This window comes from Pseudophryne corroboree, chromosome 5, assembly GCF_028390025.1.
Source record: "Pseudophryne corroboree isolate aPseCor3 chromosome 5, aPseCor3.hap2, whole genome shotgun sequence".
Classification (NCBI taxonomy): Eukaryota; Metazoa; Chordata; class Amphibia; order Anura; family Myobatrachidae; genus Pseudophryne; species Pseudophryne corroboree.
Genome location: NC_086448.1, coordinates 521,591,354 through 521,615,966, shown reverse-complemented (window position 1 = coordinate 521,615,966; position 24,613 = coordinate 521,591,354). Strand labels below are relative to the sequence as shown.

Sequence of the window (24,613 nt, the reverse complement as noted above, 5' to 3'; positions counted from 1 at the left end):
AAATGTTTTAGAATGAGAAAGTGAAAACTGGCGCTTATGTGTTTCTCCAATAATAATTAATGACTGTGGATCAATTTCAATAAAAATAACATAAAATTTATTACCTATACATCACAAACTAAAAACATCCTAAACATGAAAATCAGATAAAAAATTGAGGCATATATGGAGCTGAGAAATGTTTAAAGGTGGCTGCTCTCAGTGTCCACAAAAGGATCCCGGACTAAGTGCCTTGTGCAAAGTTCTCTGGTGAGAGGGAATATGTACAGCTGGTATTACCCGTGTTGATGGAGACTTCCAGAGGCCTGGAGATTTTTCAGCAAGCAAGCTGCGGCAATGGAACAAACTGGGTCTCTCCCATCAATGCTGCACAGATGAAATTCCTCAAAGTTCCAAAAGGCAGGTTTATAAGTCCATATCTGGATCCGTCTTGAAAGTGGAACACTTGTGGTGGTCGTCGCAGCTTCAACACTTAACGCGTTTCCCTAGGTTAGGTCACCTAGCTTCATCAGAAGTATGGCTCCATCTGATTTTTGGGATCTATTTATACCCCATTTAATGACCTGATGCCCCACAGATGTGATGTAAAAATAATAATCAATCATCCACAGTCATGATAAAAATACAGAAATTCTATAGATAGTGTACTCATGATATACATAGAAAAGATTGGGAGGCAAACCCACATGAAAAAGGAATTTAAAAAACAGCAAATCAATAAAATAAATCTCTATGATCAAGAGGGTCAAAGGTCAGTGTGGTCACATGACTCACCCCCTGTTTATTATGGACAACCACTTTTAATCAGATGCATTGATTCCAGAAACTTCCCTCCCCCGATTACTGGGATGATAGTGTCCCCATAATAAATATAAGACTTACATAAATGTCCCCAAACTGATATGTGGAGATAGGGAGGTTTTGTCTCCGGGACTCCGTATAGCGCTGTGCGCTCCTTCCGGGTCACGTGACAGACGGTATCACGTGCAAAAAGATTTAATGGGGCGCCCTGGTTGCTAAGCAACTCATGCGTGTACCTGCGTGGTGTACAATGACGTGATCCCGCTGTCACGTGATCGGAACTCCGGAGAAAGGGTATGATATATTGAAAGCACATTTGTGAAGGCTGGTTGCTAAGCAACCTGAACGTGCACCAGCGTGGTGTACGTAACCATCATCCCGCTGTCATGTGACCAAAGGCTTCCAGTTATGTGGCTACAGACATATATTCCCACTAATGGGCTAATCAGAAACAAATTATAAATGGACATATATATTCAATATGATAAAGTCATTATACCAACATTGGCTAATAACCATTTTCTAATTACTATGTCCCTCAGCAGTATACTATTATACAGCCCACATGACCAGATGTAATCATATATTAGAATCTCACTGTACACACCAAGCATTACATGATAAGTAATAACAAATATTATAGCACTCATATCACTTAGATGGGAAACAACTGAATTATATTGTATTATTTTTTGTTGTTTGTTTTTTATATATGTTTTTTATTATTTTTTATATATTTTAACCCTCAAGAACACTGAAAAAGGTAACATGATTATAATTAATAGAATAATGGCATTCATTATGGTTATAGGGAAGCTTGTCCCGATCATAGATATCTAATTATGTATGGTAAATAGAAAAAACTGACTCATATTGAGTCTAGGAGGTAATTGTAAATACATTTAGTGCTGAAAGTATTCATTGGACATATTAGACCCAAGTCATCACAACCCTGTCGAAAACATAGGGTGGCTGTACAGCCGTGGAGGGACTCCGGTTGACAGGAGTTCCTAAACACTCGAAATTAACTTCGAATGACCGCTAATCCTGAACGTGCTGACAGGTGTGAACACTGTCCCGTCAAGGGTTACGTGGAATTCTCCAAGGCCTTACAGACCACACACAGGTGACACAGGTTTGTCACCTGTACCTATTGGTCTCGAGAGTGGTTGGTGGCATGGGATCAACATGAAAAAGTTGTCAAAGATGATTAATAAATTCTAAACCACTACATTTAGTTCCATTGTCTCATTCAGACCTGAAGGGTGTACTGAATTAAACTGAAGCATCCAGTAGATTTCTCTCTTGCATAATAACGAAAATCTATCACCCCCTCTCCCCGTAGGGGCTATATGTTCCAATGCTAAAATAGAGAGACAACTGGGATCTTTCTGATGTGTGGAATAAAAATGTCGAGACACACTGTGTTTGAAAAAACCCTTGGCAATATTTCTTTTATGCTCCATGAACCTGGTACGCAGTTTCCTAGTGGTGCGGCCCACATAGTATAAGTGGCAACTGCACCAAAGGAGGTAAACTACATAGGAGGAATCGCAGTTTATAAATGATTTGATGAAGTGAGTATCTATTTTATTTGGTAATTCGATTGACACTGTTTTCCTTAATGTATGGAGACAGACCTGGCATTTACTTTTGCCACAATGAAAAAAACCCGAAGGTTTTTTTGTCAACCATTCAGAACCTGATTCTTGTTTTCCAGTACAGTCTTTGTTCTCTACTTTTTTCAAAAAGCTTGGAGCTAAAAGAGTTTTTAGAGACCTATTTTTTCGATAGATAATTTGTGGAGCTTGAGGAAGTGTCTCCACCAAGATACGATCCTGTTTCAAAATTTTATAGTTTCTGTTTATTATACTACGTATCTGTCCTGCACAACTGTTGAATTTACATATAAATGCAGAACTCCTATCTTTTTTGGTTGGGTCTTCTTCTCTTTTAGGATGATGTTGTAAAAGGCTATTTCTATCCAAATCAGAAACCTCCATGAGGGCTTTTTGTAGAATATTATCTGGATACCCACACTCTCTAAAAGAAGTGAGTAGGGTATCAGCTTGTTCAGTGAAAGTGGTAAAATTGGAGCAATTTCTTCTAAGGCGGATAAGTTGTCCCTTAGGAATATTTTGCTTCCAGGGTTTGTGATGTGCACTACTGAAGTGCAAAAAGGAGTTGGTATTGGTCTTTTTGTTAAATGTGGACGTGACTATTTTATTATTGATAATCTCTATATCAATATCTAAAAAATTAATTTTAGTGGTGTGAAACATGGAGGTGAAGGTGAGGTTGTATTTATTAAGTGATAGTGACTGAATAAACTGTGAAGCAGAGTGTGAATCCCCATCCCAAATAATAAAAAGATCATCTATGTAGCGGCCATAGAGGACCAGGTTCGCCTCCCAGCCGCCCCCCCACACATGGGTTTGTTCGAACTCCCCCATGTAGAGGTTGGCATAGCTGGGTGCGAACCTGGTCCCCATGGCCGTGCCCATTACCTGAAGATAGAAATCACCAAGAAATAGAAAATAATTATGTGATAAAATGAAAGATATGGAAGAAATGAGAAAAGATTTCTGTTCCTCACTGAGGTCATCATCCATATCTAGTCTCCTTTTGATTACTTCACAACCCAATTGATGAGGGATATTTGTGTCTCTAAAGGGAGACCCTACATTAAAATTCCAGTCAGACCTAAAAACTTTATTAGAAGGAGCTTTAGACTCAGGTATCATCACTAGAGATATATATCATTTTCTTTTTTCTACCCACCCTCACATTCCAGTTTTTTATTATTTACCCAAAATTCACAAATCCCTCACTACACCCCCCGGGAGACCTATCATTTCAGGTATTGATTCTTTAACCTCAAATCTTTCTTTTTATGTAGATTCTTTTCTTCAATCCAGAGTGTCCTCACTGAGGTCTCACATTAAAGATACCACACATTTTCTAAATTTATTAAATACCATCTCGTGGAAAGAATCTTATTCTTTTCTCACCTTGGATGTATCTGCACTTTACACAAATATCCCTCATCAATTGGGTTGTGAAGTAATCAAAAGGAGACTAGATATGGATGATGACCTCAGTGAGGAACAGAAATCTTTTCTCATTTCTTCCATATCTTTCATTTTATCACATAATTATTTTCTATTTCTTGGTGATTTCTATCTTCAGGTAATGGGCACGGCCATGGGGACCAGGTTCGCACCCAGCTATGCCAACCTCTACATGGGAGAGTTCGAACAAACCCATGTGTGGGGGGGCGGCTGGGAGGCGAACCTGGTCCTCTATGGCCGCTACATAGATGATCTTTTTATTATTTGGGATGGGGATTCACACTCTGCTTCACAGTTTATTCAGTCACTATCACTTAATAAATACAACCTCACCTTCACCTCCATGTTTCACACCACTAAAATTAATTTTTTAGATATTGATATAGAGATTATCAATAATAAAATAGTCACGTCCACATTTAACAAAAAGACCAATACCAACTCCTTTTTGCACTTCAGTAGTGCACATCACAAACCCTGGAAGCAAAATATTCCTAAGGGACAACTTATCCGCCTTAGAAGAAATTGCTCCAATTTTACCACTTTCACTGAACAAGCTGATACCCTACTCACTTCTTTTAGAGAGTGTGGGTATCCAGATAATATTCTACAAAAAGCCCTCATGGAGGTTTCTGATTTGGATAGAAATAGCCTTTTACAACATCATCCTAAAAGAGAAGAAGACCCAACCAAAAAAGATAGGAGTTCTGCATTTATATGTAAATTCAACAGTTGTGCAGGACAGATACGTAGTATAATAAACAGAAACTATAAAATTTTGAAACAGGATCGTATCTTGGTGGAGACACTTCCTCAAGCTCCACAAATTATCTATCGAAAAAATAGGTCTCTAAAAACTCTTTTAGCTCCAAGCTTTTTGAAAAAAGTAGAGAACAAAGACTGTACTGGAAAACAAGAATCAGGTTCTGAATGGTTGACAAAAAAACCTTCGGGTTTTTTTCATTGTGGCAAAAGTAAATGCCAGGTCTGTCTCCATACATTAAGGAAAACAGTGTCAATCGAATTACCAAATAAAATAGATACTCACTTCATCAAATCATTTATAAACTGCGATTCCTCCTATGTAGTTTACCTCCTTTGGTGCAGTTGCCACTTATACTATGTGGGCCGCACCACTAGGAAACTGCGTACCAGGTTCATGGAGCATAAAAGAAATATTGCCAAGGGTTTTTTCAAACACAGTGTGTCTCGACATTTTTATTCCACACATCAGAAAGATCCCAGTTGTCTCTCTATTTTAGCATTGGAACATATAGCCCCTACGGGGAGAGGGGGTGATAGATTTTCGTTATTATGCAAGAGAGAAATCTACTGGATGCTTCAGTTTAATTCAGTACACCCTTCAGGTCTGAATGAGACAATGGAACTAAATGTAGTGGTTTAGAATTTATTAATCATCTTTGACAACTTTTTCATGTTGATCCCATGCCACCAACCACTCTCGAGACCAATAGGTACAGGTGACAAACCTGTGTCACCTGTGTGTGGTCTGTAAGGCCTTGGAGAATTCCACGTAACCCTTGACGGGACAGTGTTCACACCTGTCAGCACGTTCAGGATTAGCGGTCATTCGAAGTTAATTTCGAGTGTTTAGGAACTCCTGTCAACCGGAGTCCCTCCACGGCTGTACAGCCACCCTATGTTTTCGACAGGGTTGTGATGACTTGGGTCTAATATGTCCAATGAATACTTTCAGCACTAAATGTATTTACAATTACCTCCTAGACTCAATATGAGTCAGTTTTTTCTATTTACCATACATAATTAGATATCTATGATCGGGACAAGCTTCCCTATAACCATAATGAATGCCATTATTCTATTAATTATAATCATGTTACCTTTTTCAGTGTTCTTGAGGGTTAAAATATATAAAAAATAATAAAAAACATATATAAAAAACAAACAACAAAAAATAATACAATATAATTCAGTTGTTTCCCATCTAAGTGATATGAGTGCTATAATATTTGTTATTACTTATCATGTAATGCTTGGTGTGTACAGTGAGATTCTAATATATGATTACATCTGGTCATGTGGGCTGTATAATAGTATACTGCTGAGGGACATAGTAATTAGAAAATGGTTATTAGCCAATGTTGGTATAATGACTTTATCATATTGAATATATATGTCCATTTATAATTTGTTTCTGATTAGCCCATTAGTGGGAATATATGTCTGTAGCCACATAACTGGAAGCCTTTGGTCACATGACAGCGGGATGATGGTTACGTACACCACGCTGGTGCACGTTCAGGTTGCTTAGCAACCAGCCTTCACAAATGTGCTTTCAATATATCATACCCTTTCTCCGGAGTTCCGATCACGTGACAGCGGGATCACGTCATTGTACACCACGCAGGTACACGCATGAGTTGCTTAGCAACCAGGGCGCCCCATTAAATCTTTTTGCACGTGATACCGTCTGTCACGTGACCCGGAAGGAGCGCACAGCGCTATACGGAGTCCCGGAGACAAAACCTCCCTATCTCCACATATCAGTTTGGGGACATTTATGTAAGTCTTATATTTATTATGGGGACACTATCATCCCAGTAATCGGGGGAGGGAAGTTTCTGGAATCAATGCATCTGATTAAAAGTGGTTGTCCATAATAAACAGGGGGTGAGTCATGTGACCACACTGACCTTTGACCCTCTTGATCATAGAGATTTATTTTATTGATTTGCTGTTTTTTAAATTCCTTTTTCATGTGGGTTTGCCTCCCAATCTTTTCTATGTATATCATGAGTACACTATCTATAGAATTTCTGTATTTTTATCATGACTGTGGATGATTGATTATTATTTTTACATCACATCTGTGGGGCATCAGGTCATTAAATGGGGTATAAATAGATCCCAAAAATCAGATGGAGCCATACTTCTGATGAAGCTAGGTGACCTAACCTAGGGAAACGCGTTAAGTGTTGAAGCTGCGACGACCACCACAAGTGTTCCACTTTCAAGACGGATCCAGATATGGACTTATAAACCTGCCTTTTGGAACTTTGAGGAATTTCATCTGTGCAGCATTGATGGGAGAGACCCAGTTTGTTCCATTGCCGCAGCTTGCTTGCTGAAAAATCTCCAGGCCTCTGGGAGTCTCCATCAACACGGGTAATACCAGCTGTACATATTCCCTCTCACCAGAGAACTTTGCACAAGGCACTTAGTCCGGGATCCTTTTGTGGACACTGAGAGCAGCCACCTTTAAACATTTCTCAGCTCCATATATGCCTCAATTTTTTATCTGATTTTCATGTTTAGGATGTTTTTAGTTTGTGATGTATAGGTAATAAATTTTATGTTATTTTTATTGAAATTGATCCACAGTCATTAATTATTATTGGAGAAACACATAAGCGCCAGTTTTCACTTTCTCATTCTAAAACATTTTCAGGGACTGACAATCCCTTCTGGCAGCTGTGACAGCGCGTCTGGGCCATTCTCTTTGTTCTGGTTTTTTCCAAAGTCTGTAAAGCCCTGCAAGTCTGCGAGAGTGAGATGAACCGGACAGAGCCCCCAGCTGTTAAGTTCTGAATATTAATAACAAAGCAAAGTATATTGTTGCGTACGCAGTTAGCGTAGAAATGCGAAGTGTTACTTACATGCGGTTATGCACATGCAAATACCTTAAAGAATCCAACTATAGAACGATATACGTTTGTAATGTGGTCCAACGCATATACAGATTTAATACTAGCATTGGTCCGGGGGTAGTACATATCCAGTACACTGGGGATCATTGGTCGGCTCAACCGGTGGGCGATGCCTAAGTGCTGAGATGTGATTACCATTGTTTAACTGTGATTTCCTGCCCCAGGACCAGTCAAAGCCACCACATTATCATACAGTAATATACATGAATCCGGTATTGCTAATAACTTGTTGCCACAGTTTGCAACAATATGCTCACAACCACTGATTACTGCTTATGTGACCCTGAACAATTTGATCCCACACACAATGTCTTTATGCAATCCCATCCTTGTGATAGATATATATATATATATATATAGTGTCCTGCTATTACAATTACTTTATGAAATATATATAAACCGTGGGTTAGATGTGTTTAAAACTATGTGAAGGAGAATATAAATATTACACATTTGATATATCATACATCAATGTTTGGTCTGTATGATATTGAATGTCACCTTTTGGTGGTCTTGCTTAAATCATTTAAAAGTTTAAGCAAACAAGGTTCTGGCTTGTGTTGTTTGAGTACACAATCAGGCATTTGCCTATCCTTAGGGTTTTGTATGATATATTGTGTCCTTATTTGTTCTGATCTATAGTGTAACAATGACAGTCCAGGATCTATTGACTCAACACACAACTCTCAATTGTTCGTGCTTAAAGTTAGGCACACATAAGGTATTTACCTACTCAACAAAAAACAACCTATTGAGTAAAGAACACTACATTGTATGTTCACATTGGCTGTTTAAGCAATCTGATATGTTTAAGACACTATTTGATTTGTATTCCTAGAGGTACCACATTTGAGTGTGTGTAAGAAATATTTGCTATTTTGTCACAGTATGATATTTATAAACAAATGCATCTTCTACCGTAATGCGCACAGTAACTTGCCATTATGGTCATTCACGCCCTACCGTATCAATGCATGCATCGTAGATGCATCCATTAATAAATGCCATAGTGTATTCTAAATATCGAAATATGCAATTTGACTTTGACAGTTGATCAGGCATTGTGCTGCACTCTGGAATTTAAGAATCTCCTTGTAAAGTTCATATCCACAGTCTGTGTGTTACCACCCAGAGTGGCTGCTGCTATTCCTTGCACTTGACATGTGAACACCCTAGGATTCCACAGTTATTCTCAGTAAACCTTTGCCCTGCCTGTGTCTACCTCCAGCCCCAGTGTGTTAATCCTCTGCCTGCCATTCCTGTGTTCCTGCTCTCAGCCTTTAGAATGTGTCAACTGCACAGTGTCCACACACCAACCGCACCGTGTCTACAAGTCACCTGCAAGGTGCCTGCATTCTACCTCATAGTGCCCCCGCTGCTTAGGCTGAGATCCTGACCCATTCCTGACCTTAGCCCTCTGTGCTCCTCTGAGTGAATATTTTGTGAGCCCCTACTGCTAGAGCCCAGGTGGCTGCCTAAGTACTGATCTGTGTGTTGTGCACTGAGGATGCAGCAGTAGGCTGCTATTGGCAGAAGACCCTCTTGTGGGCTCTAGGGGTCTCACACAAATAGTGCTGGAGTTCCCTAACAATTTGTTAATCGTACTCTTCTGTGTAATTCAGTAAAACTTTAACAAAAAAAACTAAAACTAGAATGGAAAAATAAGTATTAGGCTTCAGAACCCTAGGCATAGGCAAACTAGGTAAATGCCTAGGGGCACAAGCAGATTCTGCTGATTAAAATATGTGGCATGCCTATATTCTGTGTGTGACTGCGGCTGTATATGCATACGAAATGCTATGTTACAGTGTATTCCTGGAACTCAACTTATCATTTTAATTAGCAGAAGCTGCTTGTGCTTCCTAGTCACTTAGCAATGCATTTTTTGCAAAAAAAGGCGCCCGATGTTAGCAGAGCTGGCTGGGAGTTGTCAACTGACTCACGCCAGGCATCTCCTGCTGCATGGCGTATTGAGGCAAGATGTACAAGTACACTTCTGTATGCAAGCAGAGGTAGAGGTCACAATGTTAGCGGCAGTGTGCGTGCTCTGTGTGGGGGGGGAGGTTGGTTGTGCAATAGTGTACGGTATATATATAAGGGGCAGTATGTGTGTCATGTATATAAATGCATTAATATTGTGCAACAAATGTGTAAAGGCACTATGTGTGTCATTATGTCTATAAGGGCATTAATAATGTGTGGCATATGTGTAAAGGACATTATGTGTATAAGGGCACTAATAACTAATAAAGGTTGGCATAATGTGTAAGGCGCATTATGTTTATATGACATTCATAATGTGTGTCATATGTGTAAGGGGCATTACTGTGTGGTATTATGTGCGGCATTATGTATATAAGGTGCTCTACTGTGTGGCGTAACATAGAAAGGGCACTATTGTGTGATCTTTTATGAATAAAGAGCAATAGGGTGTGGTGTAAATGTGAATAAAGTGCAATTCAGGCACTACTGTGAGGAGTAACGTATATATAAGGTAAAGTGGTACTACTGTGTGATGTGACGTGAATAAGGGACACAGGGGGTAATTCAGACCTGATCGCTACTGTGCATTTTCGCACAGCGGGCGATCACAGCCAAATTGCGCATGCGTATGCACCGCAATGCGCAGGCGCATCCCACGGCTGCAAAGTGGATCGCCAGTCAGCGATGGGTTTGTGCAAAGGATCCATTCACACAGACGATTGCAATGAGATTGACAGGAAGAGGGCGTTTGTGGGTGGCAACTGACAGTTTTTAGGGAGTGTTTGGAAAAATGCAGGCGTGTCCATGCGTTTGCAGGGAGGGCGCCTGACATCAAATCCGGTCCTGAACAGCCTGATGTGATCATAGCGGCTGAGTAAATCCTGGGCTGCGCAGAGACTGCACAAAATCAGTTTTGCAACTCTGCTACACATGCGATCGCACACTTGAACAGCAAAAATACACTCCCCCAATAGGCGGCGACTATCCTATCGCAGGGCTGTAAATATCGCTGCCCTTTGATCAGGTCTGAATTACCCCCACTATCGCATGATATAATGTGAATAAAATTGTACTACTGTGTGGCGTAATTTGAATTGGGGGTACAATTGTGTGGCCATGCCCCTTCCCAGCAAGACCACACCCCTTTTTGGGCTGCGCGCTGAATGTGCGCACAGTTCCTATTTTTTTTAAAAGGAGGTGGAGCACCAAAAATGAGGTCTGCTACGAGTGACGGGTGATAGTGCTGGGAAAGAGGTGCAGGGTCAGAGGCGGAACTAGCGGCGGTGCTAGGGGGGCACCAGTCAAAATCTTGCCTAGGGCATCTAATTGGTTAGGGTCAGCTCTGAGGCTAGTAGTATGTTTTACTATAGTTCTTTTAGTTTCCCATTCACAAGCTATATACAGTACACTGTTCATTTTAGTTAGTAATACAACTACAATGAAAATCATAAAAATATTTTATTGAGATACAGCAAGAATAGAAAATAACATGTTATGGATATCACATATACAATTTGGTTTAAACAAAAAGCTATAAAATAAAGCCTCTATAAGCCAATATATTTTAATACTGATAACTTGAAACATTTTCATGGATATAATTATTTACTACCTGATTCTTTAATTATTTGTTTAACCTGTTACCTACTGTGACTTTCATTGATTCACTGTATACTGTAAGTATGCATCTGTGATTAAAGGCATGAAGAGAGCTAAAGCGACCATTTAAATTACTGTATTGTTAATACTTCTGAGTAATAAGATGATTAGTAAGCATTGTTACTCATTGAGGGAATTTAATCAGTCAATTATTGAATTTATACATTTATTTTATAAACCAGATAGCTTTAACTGAAAACATAATTGTGCGGAGGCTCTTATACAGAAATGCATTATACTCAAAGTTCCAAAACCAAAAAGAAAAAAAGAAAAAAATGATTTTTGGGCAAATATTGTACACATGAAGATGATCAGCAAGTGGCTGCTTCTACTGTAATATCTGTTAGGAAATGACAGACATGTCTCATCTATAGTAAAACACCATAACAGGAAAGTCACAAATCTCTGGCATTTCAGATCACGCAGCTCATACTTGTACATCCCAGTTTATTCAACACATCTACAGTACCAAACATTGGTTCAACTGCTCTCATCCAGAGCTTCCAGGGCACTCCAAATATGTCCACATGCAAAGATGTCACAATAAGGGGTATATGCAATTGCGATCGAATTGCCGAAAATGTCGAAAAACGGGTCATTTTCGACACAAAAAACCTGTTGAATTTGATTCAACAATGCAATACAGTAATTTTCGTCAAAAAACGGCCGTTTCATTTTCGACTTTTTGCAATTCGACATTTTGTTCAATTCGACATGTCTGCAATATATAAATGCGGCTTTTCGACAAAAGTATATTCAATTGAAGAATGTATTTTTTTTTGCATTCTTTATTGCTAACAGCATATCTATTTATTTTTGAAGGGATTATCTACCTGGTTTGTCTATTTAGGAGCCACAAGTATTATTTAATCGATTTTTTAAAAGAATATTTTTTTTTTACTAACTACAATAATATGGAGAGATCAGTGCATGTTTTTCAGTTGGAAGGGGTGTTGAAAGTGTTAAAAATACTGAAAAAAATGCGTGGGGTCCCCCCTCCTAAGCATAATCAGCCTCGGGCTCTTTGAGACGGTCCTGGTTGTAAAAATACAGGGGGGGAAATGACAGGGGTTCCCCCATATTTTAACAAGCAGCACCGGGCTCTGAGCCTGGTGCCAAAAATACGGGTGACAAAAGATGTAGGGGTCCCCCATATTTTTAACACCAGCACCGGGCTCCACTAGCCAGAAAGATAATTCCACAGCCGGGGGACACTTTTATATTGGTCCCTGTGGCCGTGGCATTAAATCCCCAACTAGTCACCCCTGTCCGGGGTACCCTGGAGGAGTGGGGACCCCTTAAATCAAGGACGCCCCCCTCCAGCCACCCAAGGGCCAGGGGTGAAGCCCGAGGCTGTCCCCCCCATCCAAGGGCGGCGGATGGGGGGCTGATAGCCAGAGTGTAAAATGAAAGAATATTGATTTTTGTAGCAGAACTTCAAGTCCCAGCAAGCCTCCCCCGCAAGCTGGTACTTGGAGAACCACAAGTACCAGCATGCGGGGGGGGGGGAAATGGGTCCGCTGGTACCTGTAGTTCTACTACAAAAAAATACCCAAATAAAAACAGTACACACACACCGTGACAGTACAACTTTATTACATACATGCACACCAACATACATACATACTTACCTATGTTGACACGAAGAGTTGGTCCCCTTCTCCACGTAGAATCCACGGGGTACCTGTAAATAAAATTATACTCACAACAATTCAGTGTAGATCAGTCCTCTTCTTTGTTTGTAATCCACGTACTTGGCAAAATAAAAAAACGCAAAACACGATCCACGCACTGAAAGGGGTCTCATGTTTACACATGGGACCCCTTTCCCCGACTGGAGGGACCCCCCGTGACTGACTCGTGACCGCGAGGTTATGTGGGGTCACTCTTGTGGTCTACTGCTGACTGCAAAATTCCCACCATTGGATACAATGGAGCGCCTATGCGCTACATTGTATCTCGAGTGTGCCGCCTGATTGACAGCTCTGGCGCGCACAGCCAATCAGGAGAGTGCCATGACGTGGCGCTCCCTGATTGGCTGAAGGGACCCTCTTTGACAGCAGTCACGGGGGGTCCCACCAGTCGGGGAAAGGGGTCCCATGTGTAAACATGGGACCCCTTTCAGTGCGTGGATCGTGTTTTGCGTTTTTTTATTTTGCCAAGTACGTGTATTACAAACAAAGAAGAGGACTGATCTACACTGGATTGTTGTGAGTATAATTTTATTTACAGGTACCCCGTGGATTCTACGTGGAGAAGGGGACCAACTCTTCGAGTCAACATACGTAAGTATGTATGTATGTTGGTGTGCATGTATGTAATAAAGTTGTACTGTCACGGTGTGTGTGTACTGTTTTTATTTGGGTATTTTTTTTGTAGTAGAACTACAGGTACCAGCGGGCCCATTTCCCCCCCGCGTGCTGGTACTTGTGGTTCTCCAAGCACCAGCTTGCGGGGGAGGCTTGCTGGGACTTGTAGTTCTGCTACAAAAAACAATATTCTTTCATTTTACACTCTGGATATCAGCCCCCCATCCGCCGCCCTTGGATGGGGTGGACAGCCTCGGGCTTCACCCCTGGCCCTTGGGTGGCTGGAGGGGGGGACCCGTTGATTCACCAGGGGTGACTAGTTGGGGATTTAATGCCACGTCCGCAGGGACCAATATAAAAGTCTCCCCCGGCTGTGGCATTATCTCTCTGACTAGTGGAGCCCGGTGCTGGTGTTAAAAATACGGGGGACCCCTACGTCTTTTGTCCCCCGTATTTTTGGCACCAGCACCAGGCGCAGAGCCCGGTGCTGGTTGTTAAAATACGGGGGAATCCCTGTCATTCCCCCCCCCCCCCCGTATTTTTACAACCAGGACCGGCTCAAAGAGCCAGAGGCTGGTTATGCTTAGATGGGGGGACCCCACGCATTTTTTTTCAGGATTTTTTGAACACTTTTGTGCCGTCCATGAAGTCGAATCCAGGCCGCCCACTATTCGTCAATTGGTCCGTTTTTCGACAGCAGGACTGTCAAATCCGTTATTTATTGAATATGTCGAATTCGGGTCCCGGCGGGAGGGTTTCGACTGTCGAATTGTGTCGAATCCAAAAACAGTCGAATTCCAGACGGATTTCGACTGCAATTGCATATACCCCTAAATCTAGCATAAGCAAGAGGTACAGCTGCTTTGCACTATATAACATTGAAGTCTGCCTAAAATTGGGGAGTGAAAACCTTTTTGACAATGCTGCTTGCTCCAAGAAGAAGGAAAATGTAAGACATGCAGTTTTCAGTGCAAATATGTACGCTTTAAATCAGAGGTTCTCAAACTCGGTCCTCGGGAGCCCACACAGTGCATGTTTTGCAGGTAACCCAGCAGGTGCACAGGTGTATTAATTACTCACTGACACATTTTAAAAGGTCCACAGGTGGAGCTAATTATTTCACTTGCGATTCTGTGAGGAGACCTGCAAAACATGCACTGTGTGGACCCCCGAGGACCGAGTTTGAGAACCTCTGCTTTAAATCCTCTGCTGTACATTAAAATTGGATGGCAAATAATTCCTGAAGAGATAAACAGGATTATGATCTGAACTGAATAAACAGTCTTTGCTTCAGAAGTTAGGTCCTTTTCTGAAAGGGTTGTCCCTTATTCCGTACGCTGAGAGACACAAAGAGATGTCACAAGCGCCAGCAGGTCCAGGCGAACCATGTTTTCCTGGAGATCCAGGTACTCCACTTTTCCCGGGGTTGCCCGGAGGGCCTGAAATTCCTTCTCCACTGCTCCCATTTCTTCCAGGTGATCCTTGCAGACAATAATAAAATGTTACAATTGCTACATTTTATTTAAAAGTAATCCTATACTTTCCTTAAATATCCAGTTTTGTAAACTTCCATGCTTCATTTATAATTGTTCAAATATATGCAGCTATTAGTATACATAAGAGTTTTCCAAACTCTGCCATTACAGTCCAGGTTTTAAGGATATTCATGCTTGAGCACAGGTCACTTAATTAGTACCTCAGTCAATTTAATTTAACCATCTCGACTCAAGCATAGATATTCTTAACCTGTAATGAGTGTGGGGAACTCTGGTATACACAAATGTACTGTATGCATGTGGCAATGCTATTTTCCTAATTGATGAAGAAAGCCATTACTATGAATACAATTAGCATCTGTCAATAACTAAAGTTCTGCGCAAGAATTATATTTTAGTTATATGGTGCCACCAAGTGTCTGTAGTGCCATACAAAGAGAACTGCAATGGTATAAACAAATAATACAATATAGAAAGCAACCGCACAGAGTAAAAAATCAGACTGTGATATAATTATATAGCTAGAGGACTGGTAGGTGAACTAAGAAGAGATGAGGAGAGAGGATAAAGGGCGTGCGTTAAGAGGAAGGCTGGTATAACAGGCATGTTTTCATGTAATCCATGCCAACTGTTAAGGTGGGGGAATGAGTTGCAGAGTAGAGGAGTAGCATGGATGTGTAAGTGGGAGGAGGTAAGTGGCAAGGAATCAAACATAGATTTAAGACATTGGGCGTCAGGAAAACCAGACAGTAGGAGCAGAGGTGTAGCTAGGTGTGATGGTGCCCGGAGCAAGGTTATGTTTTGGCGCCCCCCTCCCCTGTACTGACTTGGGGGCCTAGCCTACTAGACCTTGTGGCGCTCAGGGTGAAAGTTTCCTTTGGGTGCCCCCAATGTTTAAAATAGGGTCAGTGTATGCCGAACGCTTGCAACAATAATATAAGGACGTGGCAGTACGAATGGTTAACCTTACTGCCTCACAGCACTGAGGTCATGGGTTCGAGTCCCACCATCTGTGGAGTTTGTATATTCTCCCCGTGCTTGAGTGGGTTTAATCCAGGTACTCCGGCTTCCTCCCACAATACAAAAATATACTGCTAGGTTAATTGGCTCCCAGTAAAAATTAACGTTTGTGTGTGTGTGTGTGTGTGTGTGTGGTAAGGAATATAGATTGTAAGCTCCCATGGGGCAGGGACTGATGCGAAATATTCTCTATAAAGCGCTGCAGAATATGTATGCGCTATATAAACAACTGGTAATAAAAAATAAATAGTGGCTTTATTGGGCAGGTGCGTGGCCACAAAATAGTACCCATTCACATTACATTAGATAGAAGTGCTGCAGCAGCCGGAGCAGAAAGAGGTTCTGCAGAAGTTGAGACAGAAAGAGGTGCTGCAGCAGCTAAGGCAGAGAGAGCTGCTGCAGGATAGAAGTTACCCCTCTGCACAGCTACAAGCAGACAGTAAGACGTATAAAGAGGATGGCAGATCTCCACCATGTGCCGGCTGTCAGTGTCTCCTGCTGTCCTCTCTGGCCTGCCCAATTCCCTACCTAATCTCAGAGTCTGAGTGTGCGCCCCCTCTGCTTCTCCTTCTCCTGCTCTGTGGCTTCTAGTGGCCCGCGGGAAGGGTAGGGCAGCGCGCCCTCTAACTTTTTTGGCGCCCAGGGCTCACGCTCCACTGGAACCACCCTCGCTACACCCCTGAGTAGGAGGTTGCGTATGGAGGGATTACTAAAGTTGCTGTGATTTATAAAGTATGGGGTACTCCAAGTAAACCTATTTATGATTTATTTGATTGACCAATGTTTCAATGAATATTAATGTACAATTAAGTTATGAGATATACAGGTTTCAAACTCATCTCTCAATGAGAGAGAGGGCCTAGGATCAAAATTTGTCAGGGCATAATTGTTTTTGGCAGCTCTGAGGAAGAAGAAAGTGTACACTGGCCAAGTCAATTTTTTATTACCTTTCAGGGTGTTACACTGCTATGCCCAATGCAGCATAAAGCCAAGTAACTCCTGAATACTGTAGCATTTTATTATTTCTTTAGGTCAGTTACCTTGAGGTCCGGGTGGTCCAGGGTGTCCTATGCTCCGTTCACCTTTAGAACCTTTGTTCCCTTTTTGTCCTGTATCTCCTGCAAAAAAATAAGATTTTACTCACCGGTAAATCTATTTCTCGTAGTCCGTAGTGGATGCTGGGACTCCGTAAGGACCATGGGGAATAGCGGCTCCGCAGGAGACTGGGCACAACTAACAGAAAGCTTTAGGTCTACCTGGTGTGCACTGGCTCCTCCCTCTATGACCCTCCTCCAGACCTCAGTTAGGATACTGTGCCCGGAAGAGCTGACACAATAAGGAAGGATTTTGAATCCCGGGTAAGACTCATACCAGCCACACCAATCACACCGTATAACTCGTGATACTATACCCAGTTAACAGTATGAACAACAACTGAGCCTCTCAATAGATGGCTCAACAATAACCCTTTAGTTAAACAATAACTATATACAAGAATTGCAGACAATCCGCACTTGGGATGGGCGCCCAGCATCCACTACGGACTACGAGAAATAGATTTACCGGTGAGTAAAATCTTATTTTCTCTGACATCCTAAGTAGATGCTGGGACTCCGTAAGGACCATGGGGATTATACCAAAGCTCCCAAACGGGCGGGAGAGTGCGGATGACTCTGCAGCACCGAATGGGCAAACTCTAGGTCCTCCTTAGCCAGGGTGTCAAACTTGTAGAATTTAGCAAATGTGTTTGACCCCGACCAAGTAGCTGCTCGGCAAAGTTGTAGAGCCGAGACCCCTCGGGCAGCCGCCCAAGAAGAGCCCACCTTCCTCGTGGAATGGGCTTTCACTGATTTAGGATGCGGCAGTCCAGCCGCAGAATGTGCAAGCTGAATCGTACTACAGATCCAGCGAGCAATAGTCTGCTTTGAAGCAGGAGCACCCAGCTTGTTGGGTGCATACAGGATAAACAATGAGTCAGTTTTCCTGACACTAGCTGTCCTGGAAACATAAATTCTCAGGGCCCTGACTACGTCCAACAACTTGGAAGCCTCCAAGTCTTTAGTAGCCGCAGGCACCACGATAGGTTGGTTCAAATGAAAGGCTGATACCACCTTAGGGAGAAACTGGGGACGAGTTCTCAATTCTGCCCTATCCATATGGAAAATCAGATAAGGGCTTTTACATGACAAAGCCGCCAATTCTGACACACGCCTGGCCGAAGCCAAGGCCAACAGCATGACCACTTTCCACGTGAGATATTTTAATTCCACAGTTTTAAGTGGCTCAAACCAATATGACTTTAGGAAATCCAACACCACGTTGAGATCCCAAGGTGCCACTGGAGGCACAAAAGGGGGCTGAATATGCAGCACTCCCTTAACAAAAGTCTGAACTTCAGGTAGTGAAGCCAGTTCTCTCTGGAAGAAAATCGATAGAGCCGAAATCTGGACCTTAATGGAACCCAATTTTAGGCCCATAGTCACCCCTGACTGTAGGAAGTGCAGAAAACGGCCCAGCTGAAATTCCTCCGTTGGGGCCTTCCTGGCCTCACACCACGCAACATATTTTCGCCAAATGCGGTGATAATGGTTTGCGGTCACTTCTTTCCTAGCTTTAATCAGCGTAGGAATCACTTCCTCCGGAATGCCCTTTTCCTTCAGGATCCGGTGTTCAACCGCCATGCCGTCAACGCAGCCACGGTAAGTCTTGGAACAGACAGGGCCCCTGCTGCAGCAGGTCCTGTCTGAGCGGCAGAGGCCATGGGTCCTCTGAGATCATTTCTTGAAGTTCCGGGTACCAAGCTCTTCTTGGCCAATCCGGAACAATGAGTATAGTTCTTACTCCTCTTCTCCTTATTATCCTCAGTACCTTGGGTAAGAGAGGAAGAGGAGGGAACACATAAACCGACCGGTACACCCACGGTGTCACTAGAGCGTCCACAGCTATCGCCTGAGGGTCTCTTGACCTGGTGCAATATCTTTCTAGCTTTTTGTTTAGGCGGGATGCCATCATGTCCACCTGTGGCCTTTCCCAACGGTTTACAATCAGTTGGAAGACTTCTGGATGAAGTCCCCACTCTCCCGGGTGGAGGTCGTGCCTGCTGAGGAAGTCTGCTTCCCAGTTGTCCACTCCCGGAATGAACACTGCTGACAGTGCTAACACGTGATTTTCCGCCCATCGGAGAATCCTTGTGGCTTCTGCCATCGCCGTCCTGCTTCTTGTGCCGCCCTGTCGGTTTACATGGGCGACTGCCGTGATGTTGTCTGACTGGATCAGTACCGGCTGGTTTTGAAGCAGGGGTTTTGCCTGACTTAGGGCATTGTAAATGGCCCTCAGTTCCAGAATATTTATGTGTAGGGAAGTCTCCTGACTTGACCATAGTCCTTGGAAGTTTCTTCCCTGTGTGACTGCCCCCCAGCCTCGAAGGCTGGCATCCGTGGTCACCAGGACCCAGTCCTGTATGCCGAATCTGCGGCCCTCTTGAAGATGAGCACTTTGCAGCCACCACAGCAGAGACACCCTGGTCCTTGGAGACAGAGTTATCAGCCGATGCATCTGAAGATGCGATCCGGACCACGTGTCCAACAGGTCCCACTGAAAAGTCCTTGCATGGAACCTGCCGAATGGAATTGCTTCGTAGGAAGCTACCATTTTTCCCAGGACTCGCGTGCAGTGATGCACCGACACCTGTTTTGGTTTTAGGAGGCCTCTGACTAGAGATGACAGCTCCTTGGCCTTCTCCTCCGGGAGAAACACTTTTTTCTGTTCTGTGTCCAGAATCATCCCCAGGAACAGTAGACGTGTCGTAGGGACCAGGTGTGACTTTGGAATATTTAGAATCCAACCGTGCTGTTGTAGCACCTCCCGAGATAGTGCTACCCCGACCAACAACTGCTCCCTGGACCTCGCCTTTATCAGGAGATCGTCCAAGTACGAGATAATTAAAACTCCCTTTTTTTCGAAGGAGTATCATCATTTCGGCCATTACCTTGGTAAATACCCTCGGTGCCGTGGACAGACCAAACGGCAACGTCTGGAATTGGTAATGACAATCCTGTACCACAAATCTGAGGTACTCCTGGTGAGGATGGTAAATGGGGACATGCAGGTAAGCATCCTTGATGTCCAGTGATACCATGTAATCCCCCTCGTCCAGGCTTGCAATAACCGCCCTGAGCGATTCCATCTTGAACTTGAATTTTTTTATTTATGTATTCAAGGATTTAAAATTTAAAATGGGTCTCACCGAACCGTCCGGTTTCGGTACCACAAACATTGTGGAATAGTAACCCCGTCCTTGTTGAAGGAGGGGCACCTTGACTATCACCTGCTGGGAATACAGCTTGTGTATTGCCTCTAACACTGCCTCCCTGCCCGAGGGAGTTGTAGGCAAGGCAGATTTGAGGAAACGGCGGGGGGGAGACGTCTCGAATTCCAGCTTGTACCCCTGAGATACTACTTGAAGGATCCAGGGATCCACCCGTGAGCGGGCCCACTGATTGCTGAAGTTTTTGAGACGGGCCCCCACCGTACCTGGCTCCGCCTGTGGAGCCCCAGCGTCATGCGGCGGACTTGGAGGAAGCGGGGGAGGACTTTTGCTCCTGGGAACTGGCTGTATGCTGCAGCTTTTTCCCTCTACCTCTGCCTCTGGGCAGAAAGGACGCGCCTTTAACCCGCTTGCCCTTATGGGGCTGAAAGGACTGTACCTGATAATACGGTGCTTTCTTTGGCTGTGAGGGAACATGGGGTAAAAATGCTGACTTCCCAGCTGTTGCTGTGGAAACGAGGTCCGAGAGACCATCCCCGAACAACTCCTCACCCTTATAAGGCAAAACTTCCATGTGCCTTTTAGAATCTGCATCACCTGTCCACTGCCGAGTCCATAACCCTCTCCTGGCAGAAATGGACATTGCACTTATTTTAGATGCCAGCCGGCAAATATCCCTCTGTGCATCTCTCATGTATAAGACTGCGTCTTTAATATGCTCTACGGTTAGCAATATAGTGTCCCTGTCTAGGGTATCAATATTTTCCGACAGGGAATCTGACCACGCAGCTGCAGCACTGCACATCCATGCTGAAGCAATAGCTGGTCTCAGTATAATACCTGTGTGTGTATATACAGACTTCAGGATAGCCTCCTGCTTCCTATCAGCAGGCTGCTTTAGGGCGGCCGTATCCGGAGACGGTAGTGCCACCTTCTTTGACAAGCGTGTGAGCGCTTTTTCCACCCTAGGGGATGTTTCCCAACGTGACCTATCCTCTGGCGGGAAAGGGTACGTCATTAGTAACCTTTTAGAAATTACCAGTTTCTTATCGGGGGAAGCCCACGCTTCTTCACACACTTCATTTTATTCCTCAGATGGGGGAAAAACTACTGGTAGTTTTTTCTCTCCAAACATAATACCCTTTTTTGTGGTTCCTGGGGTAACATCTGAAATGTGCAACACATTTTTCATTGCCTCAATCATGTAACGTGTGGCCCTATTGGAAGTTACATTAGTCTCATCGTCGTCGACACTGGAGTCAGTATCCGTGTCGACATCTGTGTCTGCCATCTGAGGTAGCGGGCGTTTTAGAGCCCCTGATGGCCTTTGAGACGCCTGGGCAGGCACAGGCTGAGAAGCCGGCTGTCCCATATTTGGTATGTCGTCAAACCTTTTATGTAAGGAGTTGACACTTTCACGTAATTCCTTCCCCAAGTCCATCCACTCAGGTGTCGGCCCCGCAGGGGGTGACATCACATTTATCGGCATCTGCTCCGCCTCCACATAAGCCTCCTCATCAAACATGTCGACACAGCCGTACCGACACACCGCACACACACAGGGAATACTCTGACAGAGGACAGGACCCCACAAAGCCCTTTGGGGAGACAGAGAGAGAGTATGCCAGCACACACCAGAACGCTATATAACACAGGGATGAACACTATAACTGAGTGATTTTCCCTTATAGCTGCTTATATATATACTGCTGCGCATAAATTTAGTGCCCCCCCTCTCTTTTTTACCCTTTGTAGTCTTGAAACTGCAGGGGAGAGCCTGGGAGCGATCCTTCCAGCGGAGCTGTGAGGGAAAAATGGCGCCAGTGTGCTGAGGGAGATAGCCCCGCCTTTTTTTCGGCTGACTTCTCCCGTTTTTTTTGGATCTCTGGCAGGGGTATTTTTCACATATATAGCCCCTAGGACTATATTATGTGATTTTTTTGCCAGCCAAGGTGTTAATATTGCTGCTCAGGGCGCCCCCCCCCCCTCCCCCCTCCCCCCCCAGCGCCCTGCACCCATCAGTGACCGGAGTGTGAGGTGTGCATGAGGAGCAATGGCGCACAGCTGCAGTGCTGTGCGCTACCTTGTTGAAGACCGAAGTCTTCTGCCGACGATTTTCAGGACCATCTTCTTGCTTCTGGCTCTGTAAGGGGGACGACGGCGCGGCTCCGGGACCGGACGATCGAGATCGGGCCCTATGTTCGATCCCTCTGGAGCTAATGGTGTCCAGTAGCCTAAGAAGCCCAAGCTAGCTGCAAGCAGGTAGGTTCGCTTCTTCTCCCCTTAGTCCCTCGTAGCAGTGAGTCTGTTGCCAGCAGATCTCACTGAAAATAAAAAAACCTAAAATATACTTTCTTTTCTAGGAGCTCAGGAGAGCCCCTAGTGTGCATCCAGCTCAGCCGGGCACAAGATTCTAACTGAGGTCTGGAGGAGGGTCATAGAGGGAGGAGCCAGTGCACTGCACACCAGGTAGACCTAAAGCTTTCTTTTAGTTGTGCCCAGTCTCCTGCGGAGCCGCTATTCCCCATGGTCCTTACGGAGTCCCAGCATCCACTTAGGACGTCAGAGAAACTAAATAACCTTCAGCATGGTAAACTTATTTCCAGATGTGTTTCCATTTAGGTAATGTGTAACTACTGGTCCCATCAGACCCTAATGCATTTGTCTCAATGGTACTGCGTTGAACAACATACAGTAACTGCTTACATTAGGTGATGTGCAACTACTGCTACCACAAGACCCTGATGCATTTGTCTCAATGGCACTGCTTTGAACAACATAAATGCTTACATTAGGTAATGTACAATTATTTTTATAAGCAGCGTTAAGCTTGATTTAATACAGGATTTTATTGTGAAACTGTGATGGTATTTTCCCCTCTCACCATTTGTTTGTATTTGTTTTCTATTACTCCCCACCCTCGTGGGTGTTGGGTATTGGGGGTGGGGTCTCATTCAGTAAACATACAATTTTTAGTTATACTTAGTAGGGTATTGGAGAATAGCTGTAGGCTGGTATCGTCAGTGTTAAGATTCAAAGGGGGATATCCAGTTAGATGCAGTAAAACCTTCGCACTTTTTACAAATGTTTTACCGATATATTTGAATTTTTTACAGGCTATCCAAATTAGATTGCCTGTAAAAAAATAAATTTTCTCACGAAAACACACATGTTCAGTGAAACCTATATGTTTTTGTGAGAAACAGCGGGCTGCTTTCGGGGATTTGGTTTCACCTGGCGGAAGCAGGTGAAACAAAATCCCTGATAAGCCGCTTCTCACACCAGCTTATTGGGGCAAATTGGATAGCCCCCGGTGAGACAATTACCCACAGGTAATTGGATACCACACAAAGGGGTATATTTACTAACATTCGTAATTCTCTCGATTTGGTGGGAGAATAATCACGAATGACATCGAAAGTGTAAAACTGCAACTTTTTGAATTTATTACGACTAATTTACTAAGCTGCCGTATTCTGCATTTTCGGGTTTTCCGATGTCGATGTCATTCGTTTTTTTAGGCAGTGTTTTACGTGAGTGACTTGTAAAACACTGCCGACTTTAATACAATGAATCTCGGCCGGATCTGAGAGATCCGTGCTGGGCTTCATTGTGCACTTTGTTTAAAAAAAAAAAAAGTTTAAATGTTAAAAAAAAATTGCGTGGGGTCCCCCCTCCTAAGGCAAACCAGCCTCGGGCTCTTTGAGCTGATCCTGGTTGCAGAAATATGGGGGAAAAAATGGACAGGGGTTCCCCCATATTTAAGCAACCAGCATCGGGCTCTGCGCCTGGTCCTGGTTCCAAAAATACGGGGGACAAAAAGCGTAGGGGTCCCCCGTATTTTTAAAACCAGCACCGGGCTCCACTAGCTGGACAGATAATACCACAGCCGGGGGTCACTTTTATACCGTGCCCTGCGGCCGTGGCATCAAATATCCAACTAGTCACCCCTGGCCGGGGTACCCTGGGGGAGTGGGGACCCCTTCAATCAAGGGTTCCCCCCCCCCAGCCACCCAAGGGCCAGGGGTGAAGCCCGAGGCTGTCCCCCCCATCCAATGGGCTGCGGATGGGGGGCTGATAGCCTTTGTTGATAGTTATGAATATTGTTTTTCGTAGCAGTACTACAAGTCCCAGCAAGCCTCCCCCGCAAGCTGGTACTTGGAGAACCACAAGTAACCAATGGTGGGAACTTTCTGCTCAGCGGTTGACCGAAAGTGACCTCACCGCTGACCACAAAGTTCCCACCATTGGTTACAATGGAGCGCATAGGCGCTACATTGTAACACTGCCGTGTGCCGCCTGTCAGACAGTACAGGAG

General features: G+C 43.8%; 1 protein-coding gene across 1 annotated transcript in view; it reads right to left on the bottom strand.

The window, feature by feature from the left end:
- Positions 1-14,590: 14,590 nt before the first annotated feature.
- The window catches only part of LOC134929625 (collagen alpha-1(XXI) chain-like), a 293,832-nt gene continuing 283,809 nt past the window's right edge, over positions 14,591-24,613 (bottom strand). The window contains exons 28-29 of the mRNA XM_063925210.1: positions 17,069-17,146; positions 14,591-14,993 (exon numbers count right to left, since the gene is read on the bottom strand). Coding sequence (XP_063781280.1) covers positions 14,803-14,993; positions 17,069-17,146 — 269 coding nt within the window. The 3' untranslated portion in view covers positions 14,591-14,802. The remainder of the gene's footprint in view (positions 14,994-17,068; positions 17,147-24,613) is intronic.